The sequence below is a fragment of the Pseudochaenichthys georgianus genome, chromosome 18, assembly GCF_902827115.2.
Source record: "Pseudochaenichthys georgianus chromosome 18, fPseGeo1.2, whole genome shotgun sequence".
In the NCBI taxonomy this organism is placed as follows: Eukaryota; Metazoa; Chordata; class Actinopteri; order Perciformes; family Channichthyidae; genus Pseudochaenichthys; species Pseudochaenichthys georgianus.
Genome location: NC_047520.1, coordinates 16,971,594 through 16,996,514, shown reverse-complemented (window position 1 = coordinate 16,996,514; position 24,921 = coordinate 16,971,594). Strand labels below are relative to the sequence as shown.

Here is a 24,921-nt window from a genome sequence, read left to right as displayed (position 1 = left end):
CACACGCACGCACACGCACACACACACACACACACACACACACACACACACACACACACACACACACACACACACACACACACACACACACACACACACACACACCCACACACACACACACACACCCCCAGCCCGAAGCATCACTGCAGCAGGCTTACTGCAACAGGATCACTGCAAACATTATACATGAGTAATGAGAAAAAGTAATGGTGGGAAGTTACTAGGTGCATTTTCCAAATTCCTTTACTTGTTCAATTATGAATACGTTCTGCTAAAAATACAATTTAGAGACCTCTGAGTGTACTTTTTACTCCTACTACATTTATCTGACGACTTTGAAGATTCATGTTAAGATTATTAATACTAAATATAATCAACAGACAATATATCATATTGTATTATGATAGGTAACACACAAACGCTTTTTTGATCACTTGGTGGAATTTGCAAGGTAGCGTATAGGCTATAGTAAAAAAAACACAAAAACATTTTTAATAAACCATGTTCCATCGTGCATGATAAGTATATTTTGGAATATTAGTATTTACGTTAAATATATTTTGATGCTAATACTTATGTACTTAAGAAATATTTTAATCACAGGACTTTTGTTGTAACATATAAGCTCATTTGTACACTGCAGTATTACCACTTTTACTTGAGTGAAATATTTAGGTATTTAATCCACCTCAAAGAAATGAACATAGGAAAATAATTTGCATATATAACAATTGTAATATAACATTTTCATCCGTTTATTAGTGACTGTTATTTTATTATATATTGACTGTTGTGCCTTTTTATTTTGTATTAATGCCTCTTAATGTAGGTATTTGTATATATATGATTATTATATGTGTATATGTATATATTTAATTTATATTCTTTTAGATATTTAATTTATATTGCTCGGGATTGTGAGAAACAGCATTTTGATGTCCATGTCTCACACACAGAAGATTGACAATAAAGTTGACTTCTGACTTCCTCTTCATCTAAAACTCTTCATAGCTTCAATGGCTGTATTAACTATTTAAACTGTATGTGGGAATGCAGCAGACAACTTCAGTACAAACATTTATTCCCAGAATGATTATGAAGTACCTGTCGTAGTTTAAAGGACTGCAGACATGCACAAACAGCAGGGAAAGTGATGGACATTTCTCAGCTATGTTAGAAGAGCTAAAAACCCTTCTTTCAACCTCTACAATTATAAAGTGATGAATAATCTGTCACTGAAGACAATCATTGCCATTGACACAGGTAATTACACAGCCTGGACATTGCTAACAAGCTGCATAATGGCAAATGGCTCATTGCTTATAGCTGGGGGATTGATGGTGATGGTTATGGATAAGTCAACGCTACAACAAAGTCATCATTCTTAAATATGCATTGGTAATATCAAATACTGGGAATTGCCCATCTTTCTGACTGCCTGACTTTCATATAGGCTATTAAATATCAGTCCAGCCGTGTGAAATAGCTCTGGCCGCTGAGGACTGATCACTGCTCAAACAGTACTGCAACCACACCTTAAGAGAACTGGACGTAAAAGGTTAAAAAGTGGAAATATCAATCAATGTTTATTTATATAGCCCAATATCACAAATGTTACATTTGTCTCAGTGGTCTTCACAGTGTGTACAAAATATCAGTATGACAATACGACACCCTCTGTCCTTAGACCCTCACATCACAAGGAAAAACTTCCAGAGAAAACCCACAGTTTAAAGGGAAAATGGGAGAAACCTCAGGGAGAGCAACAGAGGAGGGATCCCTCTCCCAGGACGGACAGACGTGCAATAGATGCCGTATGTAAATCGAAAAGATATACATTTACAACATAGTCCAAATATTTGGAAATGCATGTGTCTATAATAAGAACATGAATCCACGAGGATGTCAGCAATCTTGTGGGAGCCATCAGTGAAGTAGTATGGTGAGAGTCTGGCAGGACCGCAGAGACAGGTTCAGCCACGACTCGAAGTCCAGGACTCAGATCCAGTGCTCAGGATAGAGGATCCAGGACACACGACCACAGCAACATGATTAGCCTCGACTCAGGATCCCGGCGTATATATATGGACACAAAAAAGAGATTCGGGGGAAACTGGGTTAATCGGAACATGAAAGTACACAGGTACAAACAGCCAGAAAGACGGAGTAAGGTGCCCCCCTCAACAGTCCAAGCCTATAGCAGCTAAACTACCGTGTCTACATACATGCACTACCTTAGGATAGGTTGAGGGAAAAGGGTAGCAAGTAAGAAGTAGGAAACAGAGGTGGAGAGGCACACACAGGGAAAAAGGTCCCCATTGGAACCTGAATTTGTCAGAGGGGTGGGTCAGTGACTACTCCACACTCCCCGGCCAGGCTAGGAGTTCTCTGCAACCTGTTACCCTCTAATAAACCTCGAGAGGTCATAGAGGGGAAAGGTTTGGATAAAGTTTTAAATATAAGATCTAAGTTTTTAGGATTTAAGTGAAGGAGTAAGAACTAAAATGTATAGGTGAAGAGGCACAATGTATCTACGTCAATGCACTCTTATTAGATTATTTTATTTTATCACTATAAGCTTTATCAAAAAGGATGGTCTTAAGCACACTCTTAAAAACGGATAGGGTGTCTGCCGCCCGAACACAAACTGGAAGCTGATTCCACAAATGTGGAGCTTGATAAGAAAAGGCTCTGGCTCCCATTGTACTTTAAAGACTCCAGGAACAACCAACAACCCTGCATTCTTGGAACGCAATGCCCTAGTAGGACAGTAGGGTATAATGAGTTCTTTAAGGTAAGATGGCGCCTGCCCATTAAGGGCTTTGTACACGAGAAGAAGAATTTTAAATTCTATCCTGTGTTCTAGGGAGCCAGTGTAAGGCAGCCAGAACAGGAGTAATGTGGTCCCTTTTCCTAACTCTGGTTAGTACACGAGCTGCAGCATTTTGAATCAGCTGAAGCGACTTGACTGACTTCTTGGTACTCCCTGATAATAAAGAGTTACACTAATCCAGCCTAGAAGTAACAAATGCATGGACTAGTTTCTCTGCATCGTTTTGAGGCAAGATATGCCTAATTTTGGCAATGTTGCATAGATGGAAGTAGGCGGTCCTTGAGATTGATTTTATGTGGCCATTAAAGGATAAATCCTGATCAAATATAACAGAAGATTCCTTACAGTCTCACTGGAGGCCAAATTAATGCCATCCATAACTAGTATATCTTTAGATAGTTTGTTTCGTAGATTCTTCGGGCCGAGTACAATAACTTCAGTTTTGGTCGTGTTTAACATAAAAAAATGTAAGGTCATCCACGTTTTTAAGTCCTTGAGGCAGTCTTGAATTTTATTTAGGTCATTGGTTTCATCAGGCTTGATGGATAAATATAGTTGAGTATCATCCGCATAACAGTGGAAATGTACAGAATGATTCCTTATAATATTGCCTAACGGAAGCATATATAGTGTGAACAAAATAGGTCAGAGCACTGAGCCCTGTGGCACTCCATGGCTAACTTTGGTTTGCATGGAAGATTAATCGTTGACACGTAAAAACTGAGAGCGTTCAGATAGATAGGACCTAAACCAGCCTAAAGCAGTTCCCTGTATACCAACTAAGTGCTCTAGTCTTTGCAATAGGATATCATGGTCGATAGTATCAAATGCAGCACTGAGATTGAGCAAAACAAGAATAGAGACAAGTCCCTTGTCTGAGGCTATTAGAATGTCACTTGTGACTTTAACCAGAGCTGTCTCTGTGCTATGATGTGTTCTAAAGCCAGACTGAAAATCTTCAAATAAATGATTGTTTTTTAAGTAATCACACAACTGTTTTGCGACTGCTTTCTCAAGAATTTTTGAGAGGAACGGAAGATTAGAAATAGGTCTATAATTGGCTAAAACCTCTGAATCGAGGTTGTGCTTTTTAAGAATAGGTTTTATTATTGCAACTTTAAATGATTGTGGAACATAGCCTGATAATAAAGACATATTCATAATATTTAATAAAGAAGTGCTAATTAATGGAAAAACTTCTTTTAACAGCTTAGTTGGAATCGGGTCTAAGATACACGTTGATGGTTTAGAAGAAAAAATCATTGAATTTAATTGTTCAAGGTTTATGGCTGAAAAGCATTCTAGTTTACTATAGTGTAATATTAGAACTTACGTTTCCGGGAGCTGTTGATAACACTATAGGCTACTGGTCAAAGGCAAGAGGTCATTCATTTTGTTTCTAAGAGTAACAATTTTATCGTTAAAAAAGCACATAAAATCATTGCTACCGAGTGCTATGGGAATAGAAGGCTCAATGGAGCTGTGGCTCTCTGTCAGCCTGGCTACAGTGCTGAAAATAAATCTTGCATTATTCTTATTCTCATCTATTAACCCTCTGAGACCCACGGGGCCGTATACGATCCCAAAGATCACGTTGTGTTCAAAGCGTCATAACTTCTCAGCTGTTTCAGCCAGAGACATGCCGTGTTTTTCCTCTTCAACTACAGAAACGGCACTAAACAACTCTATTCAGTTTTTCATTGAGAGGCGTTTACTTATTTCGGTGAAATGAATGCATAAAGTTGTATATGCTGCGGATGGTCTCACCTTGATTCTGGCGCATCGCTCATCATTTATAGATCTATTCTCATCCACCATCTTTGTTTCTGACGTAAAGAGTGAAAGAGTCACGTTTCTGAATCGGACACTCTGAGTGGATGCAGTCACAGCCAATCGGAGTCTGATTCAGAGGGTTGCCTGTCTGTTCTGATGTTATGTTTACTGAAATGAGAGCCGGTATAATTCCACGCGCGAAATAAATAAATAAAAGTTGGAATACGTTCTTTTAGTGTTTTGAAAGTAAACAAGGACGGCAAAGACGTTTACTACAGCTGAGGCTTTGGAGCAGATTTTTCAAGGGGACAATGTTGATGAAAATTCAGACGAATCTGCTCAGCATGCCATGTGTGATTGAGGACATGATATATCATGTGTACTCTTCAAAATTGGCAGGACAGAAAATGACAATTCTTCGCAAAAAAACGCCCATGGACACTGCCCAAAAGAATGGGCATAACTATTGAACAGAATACGTTAGAATCTTCTAATCAGTTATGATACAATGATAATAAATGTGTGCAATTTTCTGTGTTGAATGTTTCTTTCAATGTTATGGTTAGCAGTTCTTTTTAATGAAATAAGTAAAACATTCAAGCTCCGTTTTTTATTTATTTTTTATTTATGGGCAAATATCCCCTATTATAGTGTATATAAGTCTCTAATGAGTGACACATATCATTAGCTGAGGTTGTGTTGATTTCTGGGATGTGTAAAACTTGATTTTACTGCAAAGAAATGACAATTTATTAGGCAAAACACAAAAATATACAAAAACAGAAATGTCCTATGTGGGTCTCAGAGGGTTAATGAAGAGTAGTAGGCTGCTCTCGCTTTACGCAGTGCTTTCTTATATTCATTGAGAGTAATATGCCAAATTAAACGAGATTCTTCAAGTTTAGTGGAACGCCATATCCTTTCAAGTTGTCTCGACTTTTGCTTTATTTTGCGGGTTTCGGCATTATGCCATGGAGCTAATCTATGTTGTTTTATTTTCTTCTTTTTCAAAGGAGCAACAGAGTCTAAATATCTTTGTGCAAAAAAGGAAATACTCATTATACACTGTCCTAATGTAGTTAGTACTTTTGCAAAGTTTGAGAGGAAATTGCAACAGCAAGATAATGAAGTGATCCCTGTTTGATAGTGAAGAAAAAAATGCAACGCTATTCTGTAAAAGCTCATCCTTCCATGAACTGCAGTGAATTGTAATCACTACCAAAAGATGCATCATTACATTTTTCAACTATTTCTGTGAAATCTGAGACAGATAATTGAAGAGTAGCTCATTATGGAAGAACCCAGGATAAGTTTGGCCCAACTCTGATTCTCCTGCTTGGGGGAGGCAGCAGATCTCACATCACTGATATCACATTGGCCCTGTCAGCTCTTATCAGACGGGCCCACCATCTCCTATCCTTAGAGATCTGACTGTATGCCGTGGCTCCATGCTGACCCCCGGCGTAGCCTTCCTGCTTATCGTCCGTCCACCAGCTTACGTTCCTCCAACAGTCGCTGACGGCTGCCAGCAGGGCTCTCGGAGCCTTTTTGTCGTTACTGCAGTCCGTTTCTAGAAAATCTACTGAGGTAGGTCACATCTCTGAGTATTCAGAGATGAAGGAAACTATACTAATATAAGGGCTAAATGTTTCCTGTTATGGGAATAAGTATTTACCTATTGTTTTAAGGATATCGTTTTTAAAAATACAACTATTTGGGAGAGTAGATGACAATATGGGTACCATTCTTTTATCAGTGCAGAAAGTAGAGTTAGCTTAGCTTAGCATAAAGACTTTAAATAAAGGGAAACAGCTAACCTAGCTTTGCAGCTTCGAGGGAAGACAAATGTTCTGGTAATCTTCTTCTCACACACAGGAAGATAACCATTGTGTGCACCCCAATATAACATAACAGAGAGATTTAGGATGTTTTTTTCCCTTTATATTTAAAATGTGCACGATTACCATATTTCTATTTGGCAACTGCTGAGTGATGCACAGCGTAATTGCAGTAGGAGCAAACCAAGCAAATGATGCACATCATATCTATGATACATTTGAATGATCAACTCCACATGAAAAGAGCAGGGAAAAGATGACTGACATATTTTGCCTGCTTTTTCCCTTCTTTGGTCTATTATCTCAGATAATAACAGCCTTGTCAGCAACAGAGCAGAAAGTTACACTCCTCAAATCGAGCACCCTGGGACCAAGCTGCACTCGAGTGTCTCCGAGGTGCCACATGATGAAACTCAGGTAAGCGTAAAAAAGCAAGGTGAGCAAATGAAGCATGGATCATAAGGGCATTGACCATCAGTGGAGGGGCGTCTGGTTGGTATAGTAATTAACCCTGCGGAGGGGTTGGCCTGGAAACTGCTGGCTCCACATGCCCCTGTCCACCCTCATCCCTCAGACATTTGGAGCATCCACAGATGAGGGGGCGTCAAACCCTCCCTGGTGGTCACACTTATTAGAGCCGCTGAGCACTGCTGTGACCCACTCCTCTCTCTCACTCTGCAGGGTGAGATAGCTGAGGGGGCGAGGGATCAGAACAAAGCCACTTCATACTGTGATATCATAAGATTAGTGGTTTTATGCTGACAACCCATCTACAAAGCTACAGGAATCGCACGCAAATTATTTCTGTGATCACTCTTTGAAGAACAGATACAGAGAGGAGAACACACACCTAACAGCAACCAATCAAAGCACTTCAAAATGCACATTCTGGCGGGAAAAGCCCTGAAAGGGAAGAGAGAAAGAGTAGTGATCCATTGATTAGGTCTGATGTAAAACTGTGTTAATGACTTAAATGGTCCAGTAATATTGAGGTGCAAAATTAAATGTCAGTAATGACATAATTGCATGTTTATTCGTATATATTAAGAATACACTTTAGTTCAATTTACAGCAGTGGGATTTTTGTGAGATTATGACCATTTTATTTAATTTCAAACCTTTATTTAGCCAGATAGGTCCCTTGAGATCATGGATCTCTTTTACAAGGGAGACCTGCATCAATTTAGTTCCACATGAAACATAAAAACATTAAAAAAAAACAATAGAGGACATCATATTTACATATTCACCAATACTTACAAACACCCATAGTGTCAGAAAGCATGTCGTGCAGACGTGCCTTAAAACATTCAGAGAAATAAAATTGCTCAATTTTAATTTGGACTGTAGGCTGTTCCAAGCAAGTGGAGCTGCGCACATAAAAGCCGTCTTACCTAAGACAGCCATGCCGGCCATAGTTACAGAAGGGGTTCCAAATCTGGCAGAAATAATGCCAGCTCTGCCAGATTTAGAAACATCACTTTAATTTAATTGTTCACATTATACTGTGGATCATTCTTCATCAGATAGATCTTCCCTACATCAGAGAAACGATCTTTGGCTTTCATATGGATGCCAAAATAAAAATAAACGGTTAATGACTTTAAAAGAAACCCAATACAACCTGGTATCATCTTGCAATTCCATTATTTTAGACTCCATCTGGTTTTATAAACTTAAACTCCTCAGAATAAAAACGCTTGCTGCTTTGTGCCAAATCAGCTGCCTGGCACTGTGCCGACGCTGTACACAGCATGGCTCCAAAACTCAAATTATTTTCCTCGCCTCTATTTTGTGTCAGAGATTAAAAATAGCAAGTGGCCTTCTGCAGAATAAGCAGTTCATGGATTCTGGCTTAGACGCAGTTTTCCTGGAGAGGCCAGCTGTCACCTGCGTGCCTCTCTACACACTGGGCATTATATTGGCTTCTAATCAAAATGGGCGTTCATCCTTTTTACAGTTATGGCAAAATGTCCTAACTTTGTTTTTTAAGTCATACAATTGGACTGAGATGCTTCCCCTGCGCTAGGTGGCATATTTATTTACATTGAGCTGCAATAAAACCTTCTCTGGACACAAAAAAGTTGAATTCAGGGAAAAACCCAAAATGAAAATAATACCAAAAATCAATGTTAATGAAATTTCAAATCAGATTTCAACATATCTATTGTAACTGTAGCTATATGATGTCGGAACAATTCCCTCTCAAAGCTGGAAAGAAGAGAATCAAGCTAAACCGCACTAATCTGCAAAACAATCAAAAGACGGAGACTGCTGCATTCAGAATTAATGAGACCAACCTTGTGAACATATAGAAATGAGAGAGAGAAGAGATTTGCTGCAGATATGGGCTCATTTTCTGGTGCAGAACATTGATATCAAACAAACCTCAACAGTGTGTGAAAGCTCAAACAAATATAAGTTCACAAAGTCAACCACAAGTTTAGATCAGAGGAAGTTCCTGTCTGCGTGGAAACAAATATAAATCAAAAACGCTCAATGTCAAAGTGTTTTTGTTTTGTATGTGCATGGGTCAGAAAATACCAACTTCATATTGCAGGTTTATGCAGTTTATATGAATAAATACCAGTGTTTCCCACATATAAGGCACATGTAGTCTCATCCAAATACCTACGTCTAAATAAATACAAATAAATAAAAACTCACTGATTCACCCGTACAGATGGATAGACATCAATAGAATCTGTAATATTAGAGTTATTCATTTACACATAATGTACAAAGCACTTTCTTCTCAATTTTCGGCAAGTCAATTAAGACCTCTAGCTAAGACCTAAGCTCTCCGTTAGTGGCATCCCTTAGGAGGAAGAAGAAAGCAAACATTTGGGATTATCGAATCGCAGGGGGAGGACGGAGGGAGGCTGCCATATTTGTTATTCTCGTAACTCTTCCTGTAGGGCATGAAGTTTTCAACTCCATTCATTTTAAGATTGTCTGTTCCTGTCTGTGTACAAAATGAACCTCCGGCTGAAAAAGTGTTTTCTCTCCGTTTTATTGACTAAAACAGAGCGGCTAGGTGGAGCAGGGAGCTAATGAGCGCTGGCCACGCTGAGTGAACTCAGGATGATTCATGCCATCAAACCTTGGCTAAGCCCCTCCCTAAAAACAGCTACTGTCCAAACCTACGTTAGCAAACCAACGTCAAATATCTTCGAGACAAAACTACTACTTCCTGTTACTACTTTCTATGTCTTAGCAGTTTTTAGACTGTAAAAGATTGATTTTAGACATTGTATTAATGCCTTACTTTTATATTCAATAATTCAATGCCTTTTAAGAATGTTTAAGTATCCACAAGAACCCTGGCTTTAAACAAAGGTTAAAGGGGGGTAATTGACTTGTATGGTATAGGCGTCTTTGAGCACCAGGAAAAGCGCTATATAAATACCATGTATTATAATTATTATTATTACATAATGAAAGCTGTAGGGAGCCTAAAATAAATCACTACATTGAATTACCCTGCTGCGCAATAACATTCATGTCTCTGTTTCCCTTAACATAAGTTATTCAAATGTAGAGTGCCACTTGCTTTTGGACCGGTAAGCTTTTCCCTTGATTTGAATATCCTTTCATTCTCAAATTATATTGAGTTAACTTTCAATGCATAGTGTACTTATGTTTGTCTACTTCTCTCTGATATTTCAGAACTAGTTTTTCAGGAATCCTTTGGAGTACCTCCTACACATATCGTTGAAACGTCATACTGACAAGCCGTTCAGCTTCACAAGGCTTTGCCAATTATCAATAAGAATGAGAAGAGTTTGAGTAAGTCTTTAAGCGAGGGGAGATCATGCCAAGTTTTCAGATCGACAGGCGTCTCTGCGCAGATCCAAAACGTTCCACTCCCCTGTGCTGGACCGGCTCTCTGGGGTTGAGGCTTCTACATGTTCAGGTTCATGATCTGACCCATCGTCCTGGGACTCTCCGGGCTGATGCCGACCCGCCTCTGAAAGATCCGCAGACGCTTGTTTGATTGGAAGCCAGGGAAGGTGTGAGTCAGTGGCTGTGACACCGAGCGCCAGAGCGGCCTCCTCTCCTTCCTCCACCGTGGAGCCCAGCTCTTCATCCTCCACTCCCTCCGCCTCATGCCCCGCCTCCTCCACCGGACAGCGCCCCTCCCCCAGCTCCAAGGGGGCTCCGTCTTCCGTCAAGATTTCTCCGCCTCTCCTGTCAATTCCATTAGTCTCCAACCCCGGGAGAGGCTGCAGGGACTGGAGCAGTGCAGGTGTGCCATCTGTGCCGAGGTCGCTGCCAGCGGAGTGGCATTCCCACGATGATCCATCTGACACGAGGGGGAGAGGGGAGAGGAGACAACTGGTCGTTTTAATTACTCACTTGATCTTAGGCCACAGTTTTATCTGAAAACAGATACTTCTTTCTGTTCCTTCCTGCATACACAGTAAAAGGAAATAAGTCCTGAGGAGAAGCACATACAGAACTAGTCCAACAACTGAGATGGTGAGCAGTGGTATTAAAGTGGTATTATTGTCCGGAAATGAGAACAATATACTGAACATTTTGAAAGACGTGCTCACATGATGTGCATTAATGAAGTCAGTGTTTATGTACTTAACGTAGTGCCTTGCCATTGTTTGACTCTACCAAAAAGTCCAGTTGCAATTTAATTTCATGTATTTCCAAAAAAAATATGTTTTGTGACTTGTCCCTTTTCCACTCAAATCTAACAGGTTCATCCTCGAGTCCAAATGTACATTTGTGCCATATTTTAAGACATTCCCTCCAGTGGTTTCTAAAATATTGCGTTCCTCAAGAATCGGAACACAACCACAAAGCATAACGCCCTGAGGCCTAAAAACACTTTCAAAAGAAAGCTAAAGGAAAAGTTTCCTATTTTTGGACAACTGTGTCAATGTAGAAAGTTTCAATTACTTATGTGACTGAAGTGCTTCCATGGCAACAAGCTAAATATAGCAGCAGTGCCCCAGACAAGAGGACGCAAGACAAGTGTGACGCCGCATCTGGGCAACAGCAACAGCTTAGTTCTGCCTCTTCGCCAAAATATGCTTTCACTTTGGGGATTACTGACCCATATTTGTGGAAGTGCAGGCAAAAAGGTTAAAGACTGCACATAGAGTCCCAGCCACCTTTTCCCCCCACACACACACACACACACACACACACACACACACACACACACACACACACACACACACACACACACACACACACACACACACACACACACACACACACACACACACACACACACACACACACACACACACACACACACACACACACACACACACACACACACACACACACACACACACACACACACACACACACACACACACACAGGAAGAAAGCAACATTACTTGAACTGGCATCCATATTTATGGCCCCCCCCGTCCCCCATCTCCTTTCAAAGAGAACACGGCAGAAGTTTCTGAATGTCAGTGGGCGAGAATTTGCTTCACATTTCCAAAATGCCATGGCATTTGGGCAGCTTGCACCAATGAGGAGTGGAGGCGGGAAGGGAAAGCACTTGGGTTAACCGTGGGAGATAGCGAGGAGTGTTTAGCACGCGGCGGCTAATTACAGTGCTTATGCGGTTAGCTGCAGGTTTTCTTGTTAATGGCTCGGGGAACCAGTCACACACACTCACACACTCACCTTTGGGTGGCTGCAGGTGTGGGGAAGGCGTGGCTTGTGTTGGGTGAAGCTCCGGTTGAAGATTTTCATTCACTGTGTTGTTGTCTCGTGTTCCTGTAACACCACACTCACACAAACTGTTACTTTTGCATTCAAAAACAAAGTTAGTTATGAAGAGTTTTTGGTGGATTGGATGGAGCACATGTATGGCACTTTGAACACACACACACACACACACACATTCCCTGTCATCTGTCTTCATTAGTGATGGCTGCACGCCTCTGAGGCTGACACCATATGCTACTGATAGGAGCACTATAAACCAGACATCACAAACAAATACACACTCACAAACACACACACACACACACACACACACACACACACACACACACACACACACACACACACACACACACACACACACACACACACACACACACACACACACACACACACACACACACACACACACACACACACACACACACACACACACACACACACACACACACACACACACACACACACACACACACAGCCTGTAATCAGCCTGTAATCAGCTTTTGCCTTCACACAAACTGTGAATAGGCCCGTTTCTCTGACCATTCATGTGTGAAGCGCACAAACAAACAGAAAATGGATGACACGATGCGTGAGAATCATCAATGGTGAACGGAGACCATATTGTTATGAATGCAGTCCATATTGTTTTGCTGATACTGACGTGGCAACAGTGAGCGCTTTGAGCAGCTGAGAGCGTCTTACAAGTTTATTCTTTTATTGTGTGACATTCTTTTAATTGAAATGTCTCAACAACTATTGGACATTTGGTACACACACTGATGCACCTCCAGGATTAATTAGGATACGTTTGTGGAATTTGTCTAGTTTACCTGCAAAATGTATGATGCATGTAGGAAGCCGTAAATGTCCTTTATTGCTTCTTTATTTAACAAAAATGTAACAACCAATAAATAACTTTTTTATTTCAAAATTATATTTGCAGTAGTGAACGTACATTTCTTCAGCACTCTTTTTTCATGAAAATTAAATAATAATTTGGTAATTTGACTTGCACTTAAAGATGCCTCATTAAAGTCACAATACACATTTTTATTTGCATATATATTTGTGCAACGCATCCATTTGAGATTTTATTTTCAAGACTATCCCTGCTTTATGGTTAGAAAGTATTGAAAATTGAACTCACACTCATGCAAATGCAACAGGCTCTTCTGCACTATACAATATTTCAAAAAATATGAGATCATACACTCTGCATCCTGAATAATATGAGACATAAGAGACGTGTGTCAAATAGGAACCCGCCAGTGCTGCGTAGCTCTGGATTGACAAGGACAATTCTTCTTAACAGGAAAAAATCTGTCTCTGGATCCTGAAAAGATCTCAAAAATGTTGTCTCCACCTGTGTCTTTGCAACAGCGGAGCCACTCCGACAGGCTTTCACTTGCTGAGTTACATTTCAGCCCACACTCACTGGTGGCGATCAATCAATCACATCTTTATCTGACTCACTGCATCCATGTCACTCTTATTGTTTTTGTCTCTCTCTCATCCGGAGACAGCGTAGTCACCTCGAGTGTTCTCCGGGCCTCCAATAGGCAGCCAAGGCCCCCCCCGTCCTATCCTGTTTGCCTCTAATATCCATCAGCCCAACTTCATATCACATCAAGGCCACAGACGCACACATCTCGCTCTATATTCCTGTCTCCCTAACTGTGGTGGACAGCGTGCTCGTCAGGCACTCTGGGCCCTCGCCTACAAATTCCCTAATAACGGCACATTCCCCTAAATGTGTTTGTAATGTGGGCAATCATTTTCAGTAATGGATGCTTGTCAGTTTTATGGCGGTGAGAATGACGGTCTCGTGACAGGGCACCTCCATCCAGCCGCAGCCCCTCCACCCTTCAGGCTGACAAATACGCGGCACAACAGCTCTCTCTAGTGGGGAAACACGGAACTGTTTTATAGTTTAGGTGAAATGCTTTAGTACATGTTATTTGGGACGAACACTTGTGATGCCTACATTTGGGAGAGTACATTGTTGTTCGGTTTTGCTACTTTGAGGATCAGGTTTCTTTTGAAGAAGGGAAACAGCCATCTTTGCAACACGTACAACTATTTATTTCTAGGCCTCATGCATGGATGCAGGTGTTGTTTATGTTATTGGGTTTATGAATGCAAGCTGCATTTAAAATGTTCTTTTGTACATCCACTGTCTCATAATGACAGATTTACACAAACAATCTCTGCATTTTTATGAGCTTATTTTACCTTATTTTCTATCACCATATTTGTTTTTGTTAATCAAATCATGTTCTCTTGTCTCTGACGCTGCATTACGTATCACTCTGCCCGAATGTGATTTATGAGGTGAGAATCTGAGCGCATTTTAAAACAACCCCAGAAAACATTAGCGTGCTGAGGCTTCTCTCATGCTCTTAAAACACTCCCAATGCTAACATTAAAATATAATCTTTCTTTCCCTGAGTGTTTGAGACGGGTCCACTGGACCGAGAGGATCAGTGTGTGATATTCAGGCAGCCGCTCCAGTCAATGGTATCATGAGCAGACAGATGAGCGGGTGGTCAACACACACAGTAAACGGTGGGCACGAGGTGACACACTTTCTGGGCGTCTGCCCAGATTTGTCCTGGCATGACAGAGTGGAGGGCATGGGCGGGCTAAGTGGGGCAGAAGGAATACATACTCCCAATTCCCACAGATACGCGGTAGGTCAAGCCTGGGACGCAGCCGGAGAGGAGAGAGAGAAACACCGTTATGAACAAAAAACCTCAATAATGTATTTAGAATTTTAAAAGAGAGAAAAGTAGGAACGTTTTTTTTTTTGGTAGACAGTTCACCCACAAACAACAATAAATACATATTTATCTTCTGAACTAAAGTGATTTTTATCAATATAGATCATATTATATATTATTTTTGATTGAGGGGTGAAATGTCCCTTTAAGCCAGTTGGCCTTTTACTAAAAACATCAAGTATAAAATAGAGCAATGTATGAAAGGATTCAGTTTATGAAAACAATTACCTTGCACATTTCTTCAGCACTGGTAGATAACAGTTATCCATTTTCTTTTTCACATTATCTTTATGTCAACACGCTCACACTCACCTGTGGTCACATGGTCGTGTTTGTTAATGGTGTGGTGTAGCTACAGGTGGATTAAGTATTCAGGGGAAGATGCCTTACTTCAGAGTGAGGTACAGTAACTGCTTTACAGCCAGTAATGATGACATTCAAATATTAAAATCAATGTTTTCTGCCTGGATTACTCAGAAACATTCAATATAATTGGAAAATATTTGTTTTACACTTAGACCAAAAACATTTATATGCATGGCAAATAACTGCACCCTTGAAATGATGTTTAACAAGAGAGTTATGTTAGAATATTTATTATAAATGACTGTTACTCTGTTGTTGAAGAACTGTATGTGAGATTAAAATATAGAAGGGACTTTGTGAAGGATAGTGCATATGGTGCATGTTTATAAAAAAAAATGTTTCTTTGTGTGGAAGCGTTTGGACGTTGGACCCACCTGGGAGACTCCACAGTCCTGACACCTCTAACGTCTTCAGCTTCCTCTCCAGATCTCCGACTCTGTTTCCCAGGATCCTGCAGGCAAGGTACGATGGGTCGGGTTACTGGGGGGGGCCTGATAAACAGTGTGTGTATGTGTGTGTGTGTCACAGTTTGGTGTTTGCCTTGGAGGTGGAGGAGAATCCTCAAACAGGTATGCAAACATTATAAAGCCGCTTACATCTGGCTTTAGTGGGACAGGTTACAATCGGCATTCCTTCCCGGGACAAATGAGTGAAAAAGTCACTGTGTTTATCAGTGGGGATGGACACATGACATCCGAGGGGACATTATCATTATTGCCTCTTTTGCTGTTGATGTCATGAAACACATTTAAGTGAATAGTAAATATAATCAAAATGGATTATTACAATTTATCAACATAGAAGAAAATACAACTAATTTGCTTTCCACAAAGCAACCGGACTCCATTGACATGAAAAGCATGTTTGTATCTTTGCACTTTTTAACTCTGGTTTTAGTTTAAAAGAGAGACTGAATAAAGAATATATAGATAAGAAGTAACCATTGAGCTGCTTTTCACTGTTTACTATGCTGCTAGGCCTACTCCTCTACTGGCAGTGGGAGATGGGCTTATTGTCTATTTTTAAAGGGTTTAACCAGCAAACATGCTTATTTTGGGGGAAAGGTTTATGAGGTTAAATGAAAAAGTCCTTAAAGTCAACAGAGGGGCCGGTAAGGTTCCTGTGATCATTTAAAGTAGTATTTCAGTACCTGTTGGTGTGCCTCTGGTGCTGGATGACCAGGTTCTTCTCGTGGATGGTCTCCAGCAGAGCCGTGGCCAGAGACTTGAGGTCGGAGATGGACTGAGGCGTGGCTGGCAGGCTGCAGCCCGGCTCCTCCAGGAACAGCTCCTGGACTGTGAAGGAGAGGGAACATTGAAGGTGGAACAAGTAGAAACAGAAAGACAGGTAGGAAGGGAAAGAAGGAGAGGATAAAAAACAGAGACAGCTAATTTTATTCGAAGTAAGGAATGCACAATTCATCTAAAATGTATCAAAATCTCAATATGGACTAGTGCAATATTCAAATCATAGTAGGCAAATGATTTGTTTAAGGCAATACATGTGTTAAAATACAGTTATTATAAAAAATTGTATTCACTATAATTGTTTTATATATTTATTAATGATATATATCCTTTACTTAACCAGGTAAAAGTCTCATTGAGATTAAAATATATTTTTCAAGAGCGACCTGGCCAAGAGGGCAGCATGAACAAAGTTACAACAAATGAACACAAAACAATACAGACAGACGAATACAGTGGTCGTAAAACACCTCAGTGATAATGAGAAATATGATAAAATCGGTCGCATTTTGTGAAATTAGTCATTTCTCAACTTCGTGCAGGCCTAGTTAGAAGATGTGCCATGGACAAAATAATCAAAAACGTGTGGGACCACCTGCCCCTACATAATGCACCAATACAACTTTAACTTAAAGTAAAAGATCCCCCTAAAAAGTAGGGTGATTTGACATGAATTTGGGAACACAGCATGACAGGAGTAAGACAGAGATGGAGAGTTGGAAGCAGCTGCCTACTTGGAGACACTCCTAACTTTAACTCCGGAGCCCACTGTGCTGCTGCTGCCAGCTCCTGTCAGTCATCCTGGCATGCTCATTCCCTGCTCTCTGCCACTCCCGATACAATTAGTAACACAGCTGGAGTCCAGGCCGAGGCTCCAAGCACCAGCAAAGAAGAAGTTATTAAATAATGCACAGCTAGAAACAAAGGTTTTTTAACCGATTTGTTACACTGAAGAGAGAATCAGGGTAGCACTTTCTTTGTCTACCATGTCTAAGATGCATTGTAAATATATTACACAGCTCTCCACTTGACGTCCGATCACTGATTTGATTACTGTCATATTTACTCCATTTAGTTTTTGTATATTTATAGTAAAATATTTTTATATTTTGAAAAATATAATAGTTTTTATAATAGTTCAATTTTTAGTCCCTTTTGGTTCAATTTATTCACTTACTGCATTTGTGTATGGTAAAGCAAAATCCTTGTACGTGTAAACCTACTAGGCAATATTTGTATTTTCATCATCATTATGTCCTCATCTATTTATCAGTGTGTACCTTGTTTTGCCGAGAGGACTCCAGTTAGCGGACTGCTGCTGTTTGATTTTCCGTACATGCTGGAGGAGTTCTTCCTCCTCTCAAGAGCTGTCTGTTGGAGGGTGGGAAAGATAAGATAAGATACAAAGTACTTTTTTGATCCCAATTTGGGAAATGTTTGAAAGAAAAAGAGAATGAATAAAGGAGGAATAAAGCTTGCAGTGCCACCGTTTAAGAATACACATTCTCGTGAAGTCAAATGAATCGTCAAAGTCAGAGGCCCTCCATCTGTACCTTGTATTTCATGCTGTTGGATTTCAGCAGGTTCACCTCCTCTTGCAGTTGGCTCAACCGCTCCTGCAAATACCTGCATCAGCAACGAGAATCACGTTAAAAATCTGTTCGGCTGCCGCTATCATTTTCATGATCTTATGAAGGTATGGTGAAAATGTGGCTAAAAACTGGATAATAAGTAAATATATGACAATTCTCTCACAGTAGACCAGAGGAAACGCTGCGTTAGCTTAATTAAAATTACACATTTCTCTGAAACATTTTAAATAATAAAAAAATAAAACTTGTCGTTCTTACACATTTAAAGATGTGGTTATATCTTTAACTTCACTTTTCAGCTTTTACAATATAAAATTATATTCTTTATAAAAGAGATACTCTTCTCTTTATTTCCAAAACAGAATAATTCTGATGTGTTTACACCCAGTAAAGCAAACGAAAGAGGGTAAATACGGAGACATGTCTACACAGGAAGCAGTTACTTAGAGTGAAAGCAAGTGTCTGAGAATCTGCAGCTTGTAGAAAACACATGGCCTCTCTAGAACTGGAGATATGGGAAAGTAGTTCCCAAAGATCTTTTGTCCCATTCACCTGTTCTCCATGCAGAGGGCATCCACATCAATGATGCGTGCCTCACGGTTGCCCAGGACGTGGTTGAGCTCCACGTTGAGGCGGTAGGTCTTCTCCCTGAACACGCCGCGTTCCGCCTTCACGTCCTGCAGCTCGTCGGTCAGAGCCTTCATGTTGTGCTCCATCTCTTCCATCTAGAAAAAGACAACCAAAAAGACCACCTGTAAAACCTTGGATACTGTATTGAGCTGAGTGAGAGGCTCTACTGGAGCATATACAGGTGAATTGCTTTTAAGAACACCTCAAAAGCAGGTTTTAAGGAGGGAACAGAATATTTTCATCAACCTAATGAAATCCAATTCAACACCACCAAATTATAAGCCTCCTAAAAGGCAGTATTTACTACACTGTGTGGATGTATCGTAAAGGAAGTGATGGCAGTAATGGGGTGAGAGTCAGGCATGTACAACAGCTTATCATGTTAATTGTTGGAAAAAAAAATCAAACAATTACAGACGGAGCCTTGATAGCAGGGGCGGTTCTAGGGGAGGCCAACAGGGGCCAGTGCCCCGTAACACTGACCAGGGACCCCCCCTGTGACCCCCCTCCAAAAAAAAGGTAACAATATCAAGATCTATTCGAACTAAATCAAATCAGAGAACTGGATGTCCAGTGGAGATTAAACTGTTCATTACCTTATTTAAAGCAAATACTGTTTATGTGTTTTAATTAAATTGTCGCTTAAAGTTACTAAAAGAAATACTCTAAATTAAAAAAACTACTCAAACAAAGGACTGTAACTTAAATGTACTAAAACAAATACCTTTTCAAAAACAAATACCAATTACTGTATTTTATGTTTATAAAGTAAAATTGGATTAGAACCGCCACTGCTTGATAGGGGTGAATGTTCCTAGAAAACTCCATTATTAAAGTAATATTTATTACTAGAGTCTTGACGCGAGACCATCTAAAATAAGAAGCTTTTCTGGGTTCAGTATGTTGATTTTTTTGTGTAGAAAGTAAGAACATTCATCAACCTGGAGCCCTGCTCTCTCCAGCTGGTGAACAAGGTCCTCACGTTCATGGGGGGGGAAATGTCGCGGCCCCACCTCCTCATCACCTAGCCTCTGTCGAGTTATGGTCAGCCTTAGCAGCTGTGGAAAAATAAGTTCAATTCACTGCTTCCCTCAAGCACATCTACTCATGCACTGGATGTGTGTGTGTGTGTGTGTGTGTGTGTGTGTGTGTGTGTGTGTGTGTGTGTGTGTGTGTGTGTGTGTGTGTGTGTGTGTGTGTGTGTGTTTGGGGGGGGGATGCTGCTGCAGGTCACCTCACCTTGCTGTCCCCCTGGGCCTCCGTCAGCCTCTGCGTCAGCTCCTTCACCTCCTCCGTCAGCTTTTTGGCTCGTTCCCTGGAGTCTCTCAGCAGCTGAGCCAGGTTCACCTGAGGAGAAGGTGGAGGAGAATCGTGAAAACAGCTGGTGATTGGCGTGGATCGTCATGGAGATTAGGGCTGCAGGATTTGGAAATATTACTTATTGCGATTATTTGGCTGATATTGCAATAACAATATAATTCACGATATGAGAAGGTTTGATCATTATTCTCATTGAAAAATATATTCAAAATGGTAATCGTGTTAATTTTGTATTACATTGTATTAACTATTCTATACTTAATTTAGAATTATATTAACACTTTTTTGCGGCTAATTTCTAACCTATATTACACTAGCAAAACGTTAACAAAAATACAGTACTTATATAGCAGATATATAAGATATGCTTTAGTAAGAAATACTTTTGGCATAAATGGAGTCCTTGATTTTAACCACAACTTACTTGATTGCGTTTTTCTGGTGGCAAAGAAGGGTCACCATCCTAAAATATGAAAAGAGTTTAGTATTTAAACTGGAAGTCCACACGGAGACAGGGAAAAATGTGTGTAGAGAAAATACTGAGGACAGATCAACACGAGCACTCACGATGAGCTCCCTGTACTTCTTCTTCAGTCCCTGGTGGCGCTCCCTCAACTGGTTGGCCATCAGCTGGTACTGATCCCTCTCCTGCTGACAGGTGTCCAGCTCCTTAGACAGGATGAGCAGAGCCTCCTTTTTACTCTCCAGCTTCCGCTTACACACCAGGAACTACAAACACCGCGCACACACACCATCAGAGCACAGGTTAGGGACTGTGACTCTCCACATCATTGGTTTGATCACAGATTTCGGGGCATTCTTGTGGCCGCTTTGCCCTTTAATTGCTGACACTGACACTTTTCGTGTTAATTCCAGGGGCCAAAGAGTACAACTGTATATAAAATCAACTGTATCATCCAGCTTCTTGGCTTCAAAGTGTGCAACAGGGACGGTAATGTTAGAAACACTTAACTGTGCAAATAATACCAACCCCAGTGCCCTACAGGTGGAAAAACACACACTGAAGCCAAGTGCCTTACATGTAGATAACACACAGCAGAGGGAAACGAGCGAAGCTTCATATCCGTCAGTAGGCTACAGCTCATAACCAAATTAAATAGCAGCTTGTAGTAGTGTCTGCAGCTCAGCCATGATAACCACTCTTTCACAGTTGCAACTAATGCAATTTAAATGAAGCAGTTACTTTTGCCACTTAATAATGGATGGTTTGTTTGGTCAGAAAAACATCAGAAAATAGTGAGTATTAAAATAAAAATAAAACTATCTACATTAATAAAGTCAAAGCTGACATTTTTCTCAAGTACATTTTCTTTATTATAGGATAGTGCTAATACTAATACTTCAACAGCAATGTGTTGTATTTTAGAAGTACATTGAAGGCAGCAACAAACTAAGTAAACTTATTTAAACATATTTATCACAACGTTATGAGGATATTTTACTCAAATTAAGCAGCCCTAAACATTAGCCTACACTTTGAAATATTTAAATGTCTATTTAATATATCCCCCTTTGGTCGAATAGTTCTAAATAGCATTAAAGATGAATTCGAGCAATGTAGATGGATGCAGCAGCCCTACAGGTGTGTTGCATCAGGTCGTGTTAAGGATGTGGGCATGTGGCACTGCATTTCCAACCCGGAGGCCTGACAAAATAACATGCTCACCTCTTAAATCAACCAGTAGATAGCATATCATACAAACAACAAATACAAAGTGGGTTTATTTGTGATGTTGACGTTATCTCCTCGGTCTATTCAAACAGTAAAGCTGTTCCATATGGACACCGGAGCTTCGGTAAAAGTAGTCCGCCTCTGCACAGCTGTTCCCGGTCTCACTCACCTCGCTTACCAGCCCCTGCCAGTCATTCTCGCTCCTCTTGGAAGACTGCATTATTATCCGGAATATTTTTGCAAAACAATGTCAGGACACAGGCTGCCTGTCCGCCTCAGTCCGAGCCGCCACTCCCCCGTTTGTTTATCCGGATGCGGTGTCACTGTTTTCTGGCTCCGCTGTCAATTCGCGCGGAATGAGATGTGGGGGAAAAAAATACGACTTCCGGTACAGTGATGAAAATAAAGAGCAATTTTGAGCATAATTCTGATATTAATTCAACCCTTTTCCATATGTGACACTATCAAATAAATGTTTCTGTAAAATAGCTAAACTGAAGCGCTCTTTTTAGAGGAATACAATGTAAATTGAAGGTTTCCTTCACAATAAAAGCACGAAGGCATCATATGAGAGGTTTCTCAATACTCAAATTTCCCCTCCTCGACTCCTCGGTCCTCCGGTAGTGACCCGGAAATGAATTTCAGCGCGCCATGTTGAAGGACATCTCATTTCTCTAAATGCACTTCGAGGACCGAGCATCGACCATCGACTTGCAAAACAATGACTTGGTCCCACCTCTGGTAATCGCAGTGTGGCTGATTCTTGCCCGCCCCCGCTGTAAACCCTGGGTTGCGTTCCAATAGTCCATTTAGCTTAGGAACCTTCCTAACCAAGTGAAATGACCCGGAAGTCCCTCAGTGGCAGCCATGATAAGTGCCGTTCCAATTCTCTAAATGAAAGTAAAGGAGGGCTGAAGTCGAATAGTCCATTTAGCTTAGGAACCTTCCTAAAGGAGTGAAATCACCCGGAAGTCCCTCAGTGTCAGCCATGATAAGTGCTGTTCGAATTCTCTAGAATGATGAGAATGAAAGGAAAGGAGGTTTCAAACTTCCTTTATAACCTCCTTTAGCTTAGGAACCACTGGACCTCCCTTACCGACAGGAGAAGCGAAAATACTGCCCCACAATGCCTTGCAGCCGCAGCATTTGCCGTCACTCAACAGTCGGCCGTTCACGGAAACAACCGATTATGACCGTGAAATTATATCATGAAAGTTACGGTGCTTATTAAGCATTTTAAAACATAGGTGGTAAGTTGCCAAAGTGCTTTGTTCTGAACGTTCATCAGTATTATAATCAAAAAGAGAAATATGAACGTTAGTTTTTACTGAAATGATCAAATAAAGTCAACATTTCAGTCTTTACTGAGCTGTGTGGAGTTTGTTCAACTTCTAAAAGATGTTTGAATGGTGATATACACAGTGATAGATGTTAAGGACTAACGTTTATAATACATACATCTGTATTGATTTTTAAGATCTTTAGTTCATACAATCATACGTATTGGGATCATTTGTATTAATGTGGACCGGAGGGAGAGGGTGACGAGCATAAGTTTCACTTTCCTTTTTTATTTCAATTCCAACTTTGGTCATGAAGAATATGTTTATCTGTTGTCCACGTTCATAAAGCATAAAGCAGCAGCATCAGAGCACGGTGCAGAGTCTCCAGATGAATCCCTCGTTCTTATTGAACATCCATGTTGTAGTCCGCTGTATAGAAAACTGTGGTTTCCATGGTTTCCCCACAGCAGCAGACGCACATTCAGGACGTCCGCTGGCGCATCATAAACACGTCGGATAGTGAAAGTGCATTCGGATTCTCTAAAGTACCGCAGTCTCTTCTCCTAAGTCCTTTTGAATTCTCCTATCCACTATCCCCTATCCCTTAACCCCGTGACGTTTCACTCAGAGGTCAAGGAATAGACGATAGGGTTAGAACTTAGGAGCTGATTTTTAAACTATCCGACTGCAGCCGAGGTTTCAAACTTCCTTTATAACCTCCTTTAGCTTAGGAACCACTGGACCTCCCTTGACGAAAGGAGAGGAGAAAATGCTGCCCCACAATGCATTGCAGCCGCAGCATTTGCCTTCACTCAACTCAACAAAAATTATATCATCAACGCTACGGTGCTTATTAAGCATTTTAAAACGTATGTGGTAAGTTGCCAAAGTGCTTTGTTTTGAACGTTCATCAGTTTTATAATCAAAAAAAGAAATATGAATGTTAGTTTTTAATGAAATTATCAAATAAAGTCAACATTTCACAGTCTTTACTGAGCTGTGGGGTTTGTTCAACTTTAAAAAAATGTTTGAATGGTGATATACACAGAGGTAGATGTTAAGGACTAACGTTTATAATAAATACATTTGTATTTATTTTAAGATCTTTTCATAGTTCATACAATCATACGTATTGGGATCATTTGTATAAATGTGGTCCGGAGGGAGAGGGTGACGACGAGCATAAGTTTCATTTTCCTTTTTTATTTCAATTCCAACTTTGGTCATGAAGAATATGTTTCTCTGTTGTCCACGTTCATAAAGCATAAAACAACAGCATCAGAGCACGGTGCAGAGTCTCTAGATGAGTTTACTGTAGTCCTTCCTTCTTATTATATATCCATGTTGTAGTCCGCTGTATTGAAAACTGTAGTTTCCACACTGAAAAAATTGATACTTTGGACTAACTTGAAATTTTTTCGCTAATTTGTTACAGCACATTTTTTTTGTTTATTCCAACTTGATTTTTCAACCTAAAAAAATTAAGTTGAAATAAAGGTGGGGTAGGTAAGTTTCAGAAACCGGCTCGAGTGCACTAAAATTAGAAAGTACACAGCCGAAAATAATCCGCCCCTTCCTTCAGACTTCCTTACAGAGCACCTCCTCCAACACACATGAACGCGCACATGACATCAGCAGACTGGTGAAAGTGGCCGCCTGTTGCTGGCGAGTAATTGAAGTACTGCTGCAATGCACGCCCAATGAGGGCACGAGATATATTTGTGCGTGCACGAGATGGAAGGCTGACAGATAGGACGGTAAAAAGTACAACCAACCGATTGGTTGTACTTTTTACAGTATTACGGCTTCCACAGATGAAATTTTTGTATGGATTTTTTGTCAAAGCACTTAAGATATTCA

The 24,921-nt window shown here is 40.4% G+C and overlaps 1 protein-coding gene across 4 annotated transcripts; it reads right to left on the bottom strand.

Moving 5' to 3' along the window:
- Positions 1 to 7,509: 7,509 nt before the first annotated feature.
- Positions 7,510 to 22,104, bottom strand: ccdc149a (coiled-coil domain containing 149a). Of its 4 annotated transcripts, XM_034106414.2 has the most exons (13): positions 21,948 to 22,104; positions 20,653 to 20,814; positions 20,510 to 20,548; positions 20,005 to 20,112; positions 19,707 to 19,823; positions 18,688 to 18,860; positions 18,097 to 18,169; positions 17,824 to 17,914; positions 16,447 to 16,591; positions 15,671 to 15,747; positions 14,819 to 14,851; positions 12,106 to 12,198; positions 7,510 to 10,750 (listed from the first exon to the last, which is right to left on the bottom strand). In XM_034106414.2, exons 1-13 carry the CDS (start codon positions 21,996 to 21,998, stop codon positions 10,257 to 10,259), a joined length of 1,656 nt encoding a protein of 551 aa, XP_033962305.1. In that variant the 5' UTR covers positions 21,999 to 22,104; the 3' UTR covers positions 7,510 to 10,256. The 4 variants fall into 4 exon arrangements, with proteins under 4 accessions (XP_033962305.1, XP_033962307.1, XP_033962306.1 ...); XM_034106416.2 differs by lacking the exon at positions 14,819 to 14,851; XM_034106415.2 differs by lacking the exon at positions 14,819 to 14,851 and having other exon boundaries at positions 12,106 to 12,221; positions 16,447 to 16,586.
- Between the last annotated feature and the right edge of the window lie 2,817 nt (positions 22,105 to 24,921).

What these genes read in the sequence shown, in the direction of transcription:
- ccdc149a (XM_034106414.2), bottom strand. Translation starts at nt 21,998, where the DNA reads ATGCAGTCTTCCAAGAGGAGCGAGAATGACTGGCAGGGGCTGGTAAGC. An exon ending in AGAAGTACAGGGAGCTCATC is followed by an intron (nt 20,549 to 20,652) that starts GTGAGTGCTCGT and finishes TTCATATTTTAG; the next exon opens with GATGGTGACCCTTCTTTGCC. An exon ending in CGTATCTGTGGGAATTGGGA is followed by an intron (nt 12,199 to 14,818) that starts GTATGTATTCCT and finishes GTGGTGTTACAG; the next exon opens with GAACACGAGACAACAACACA.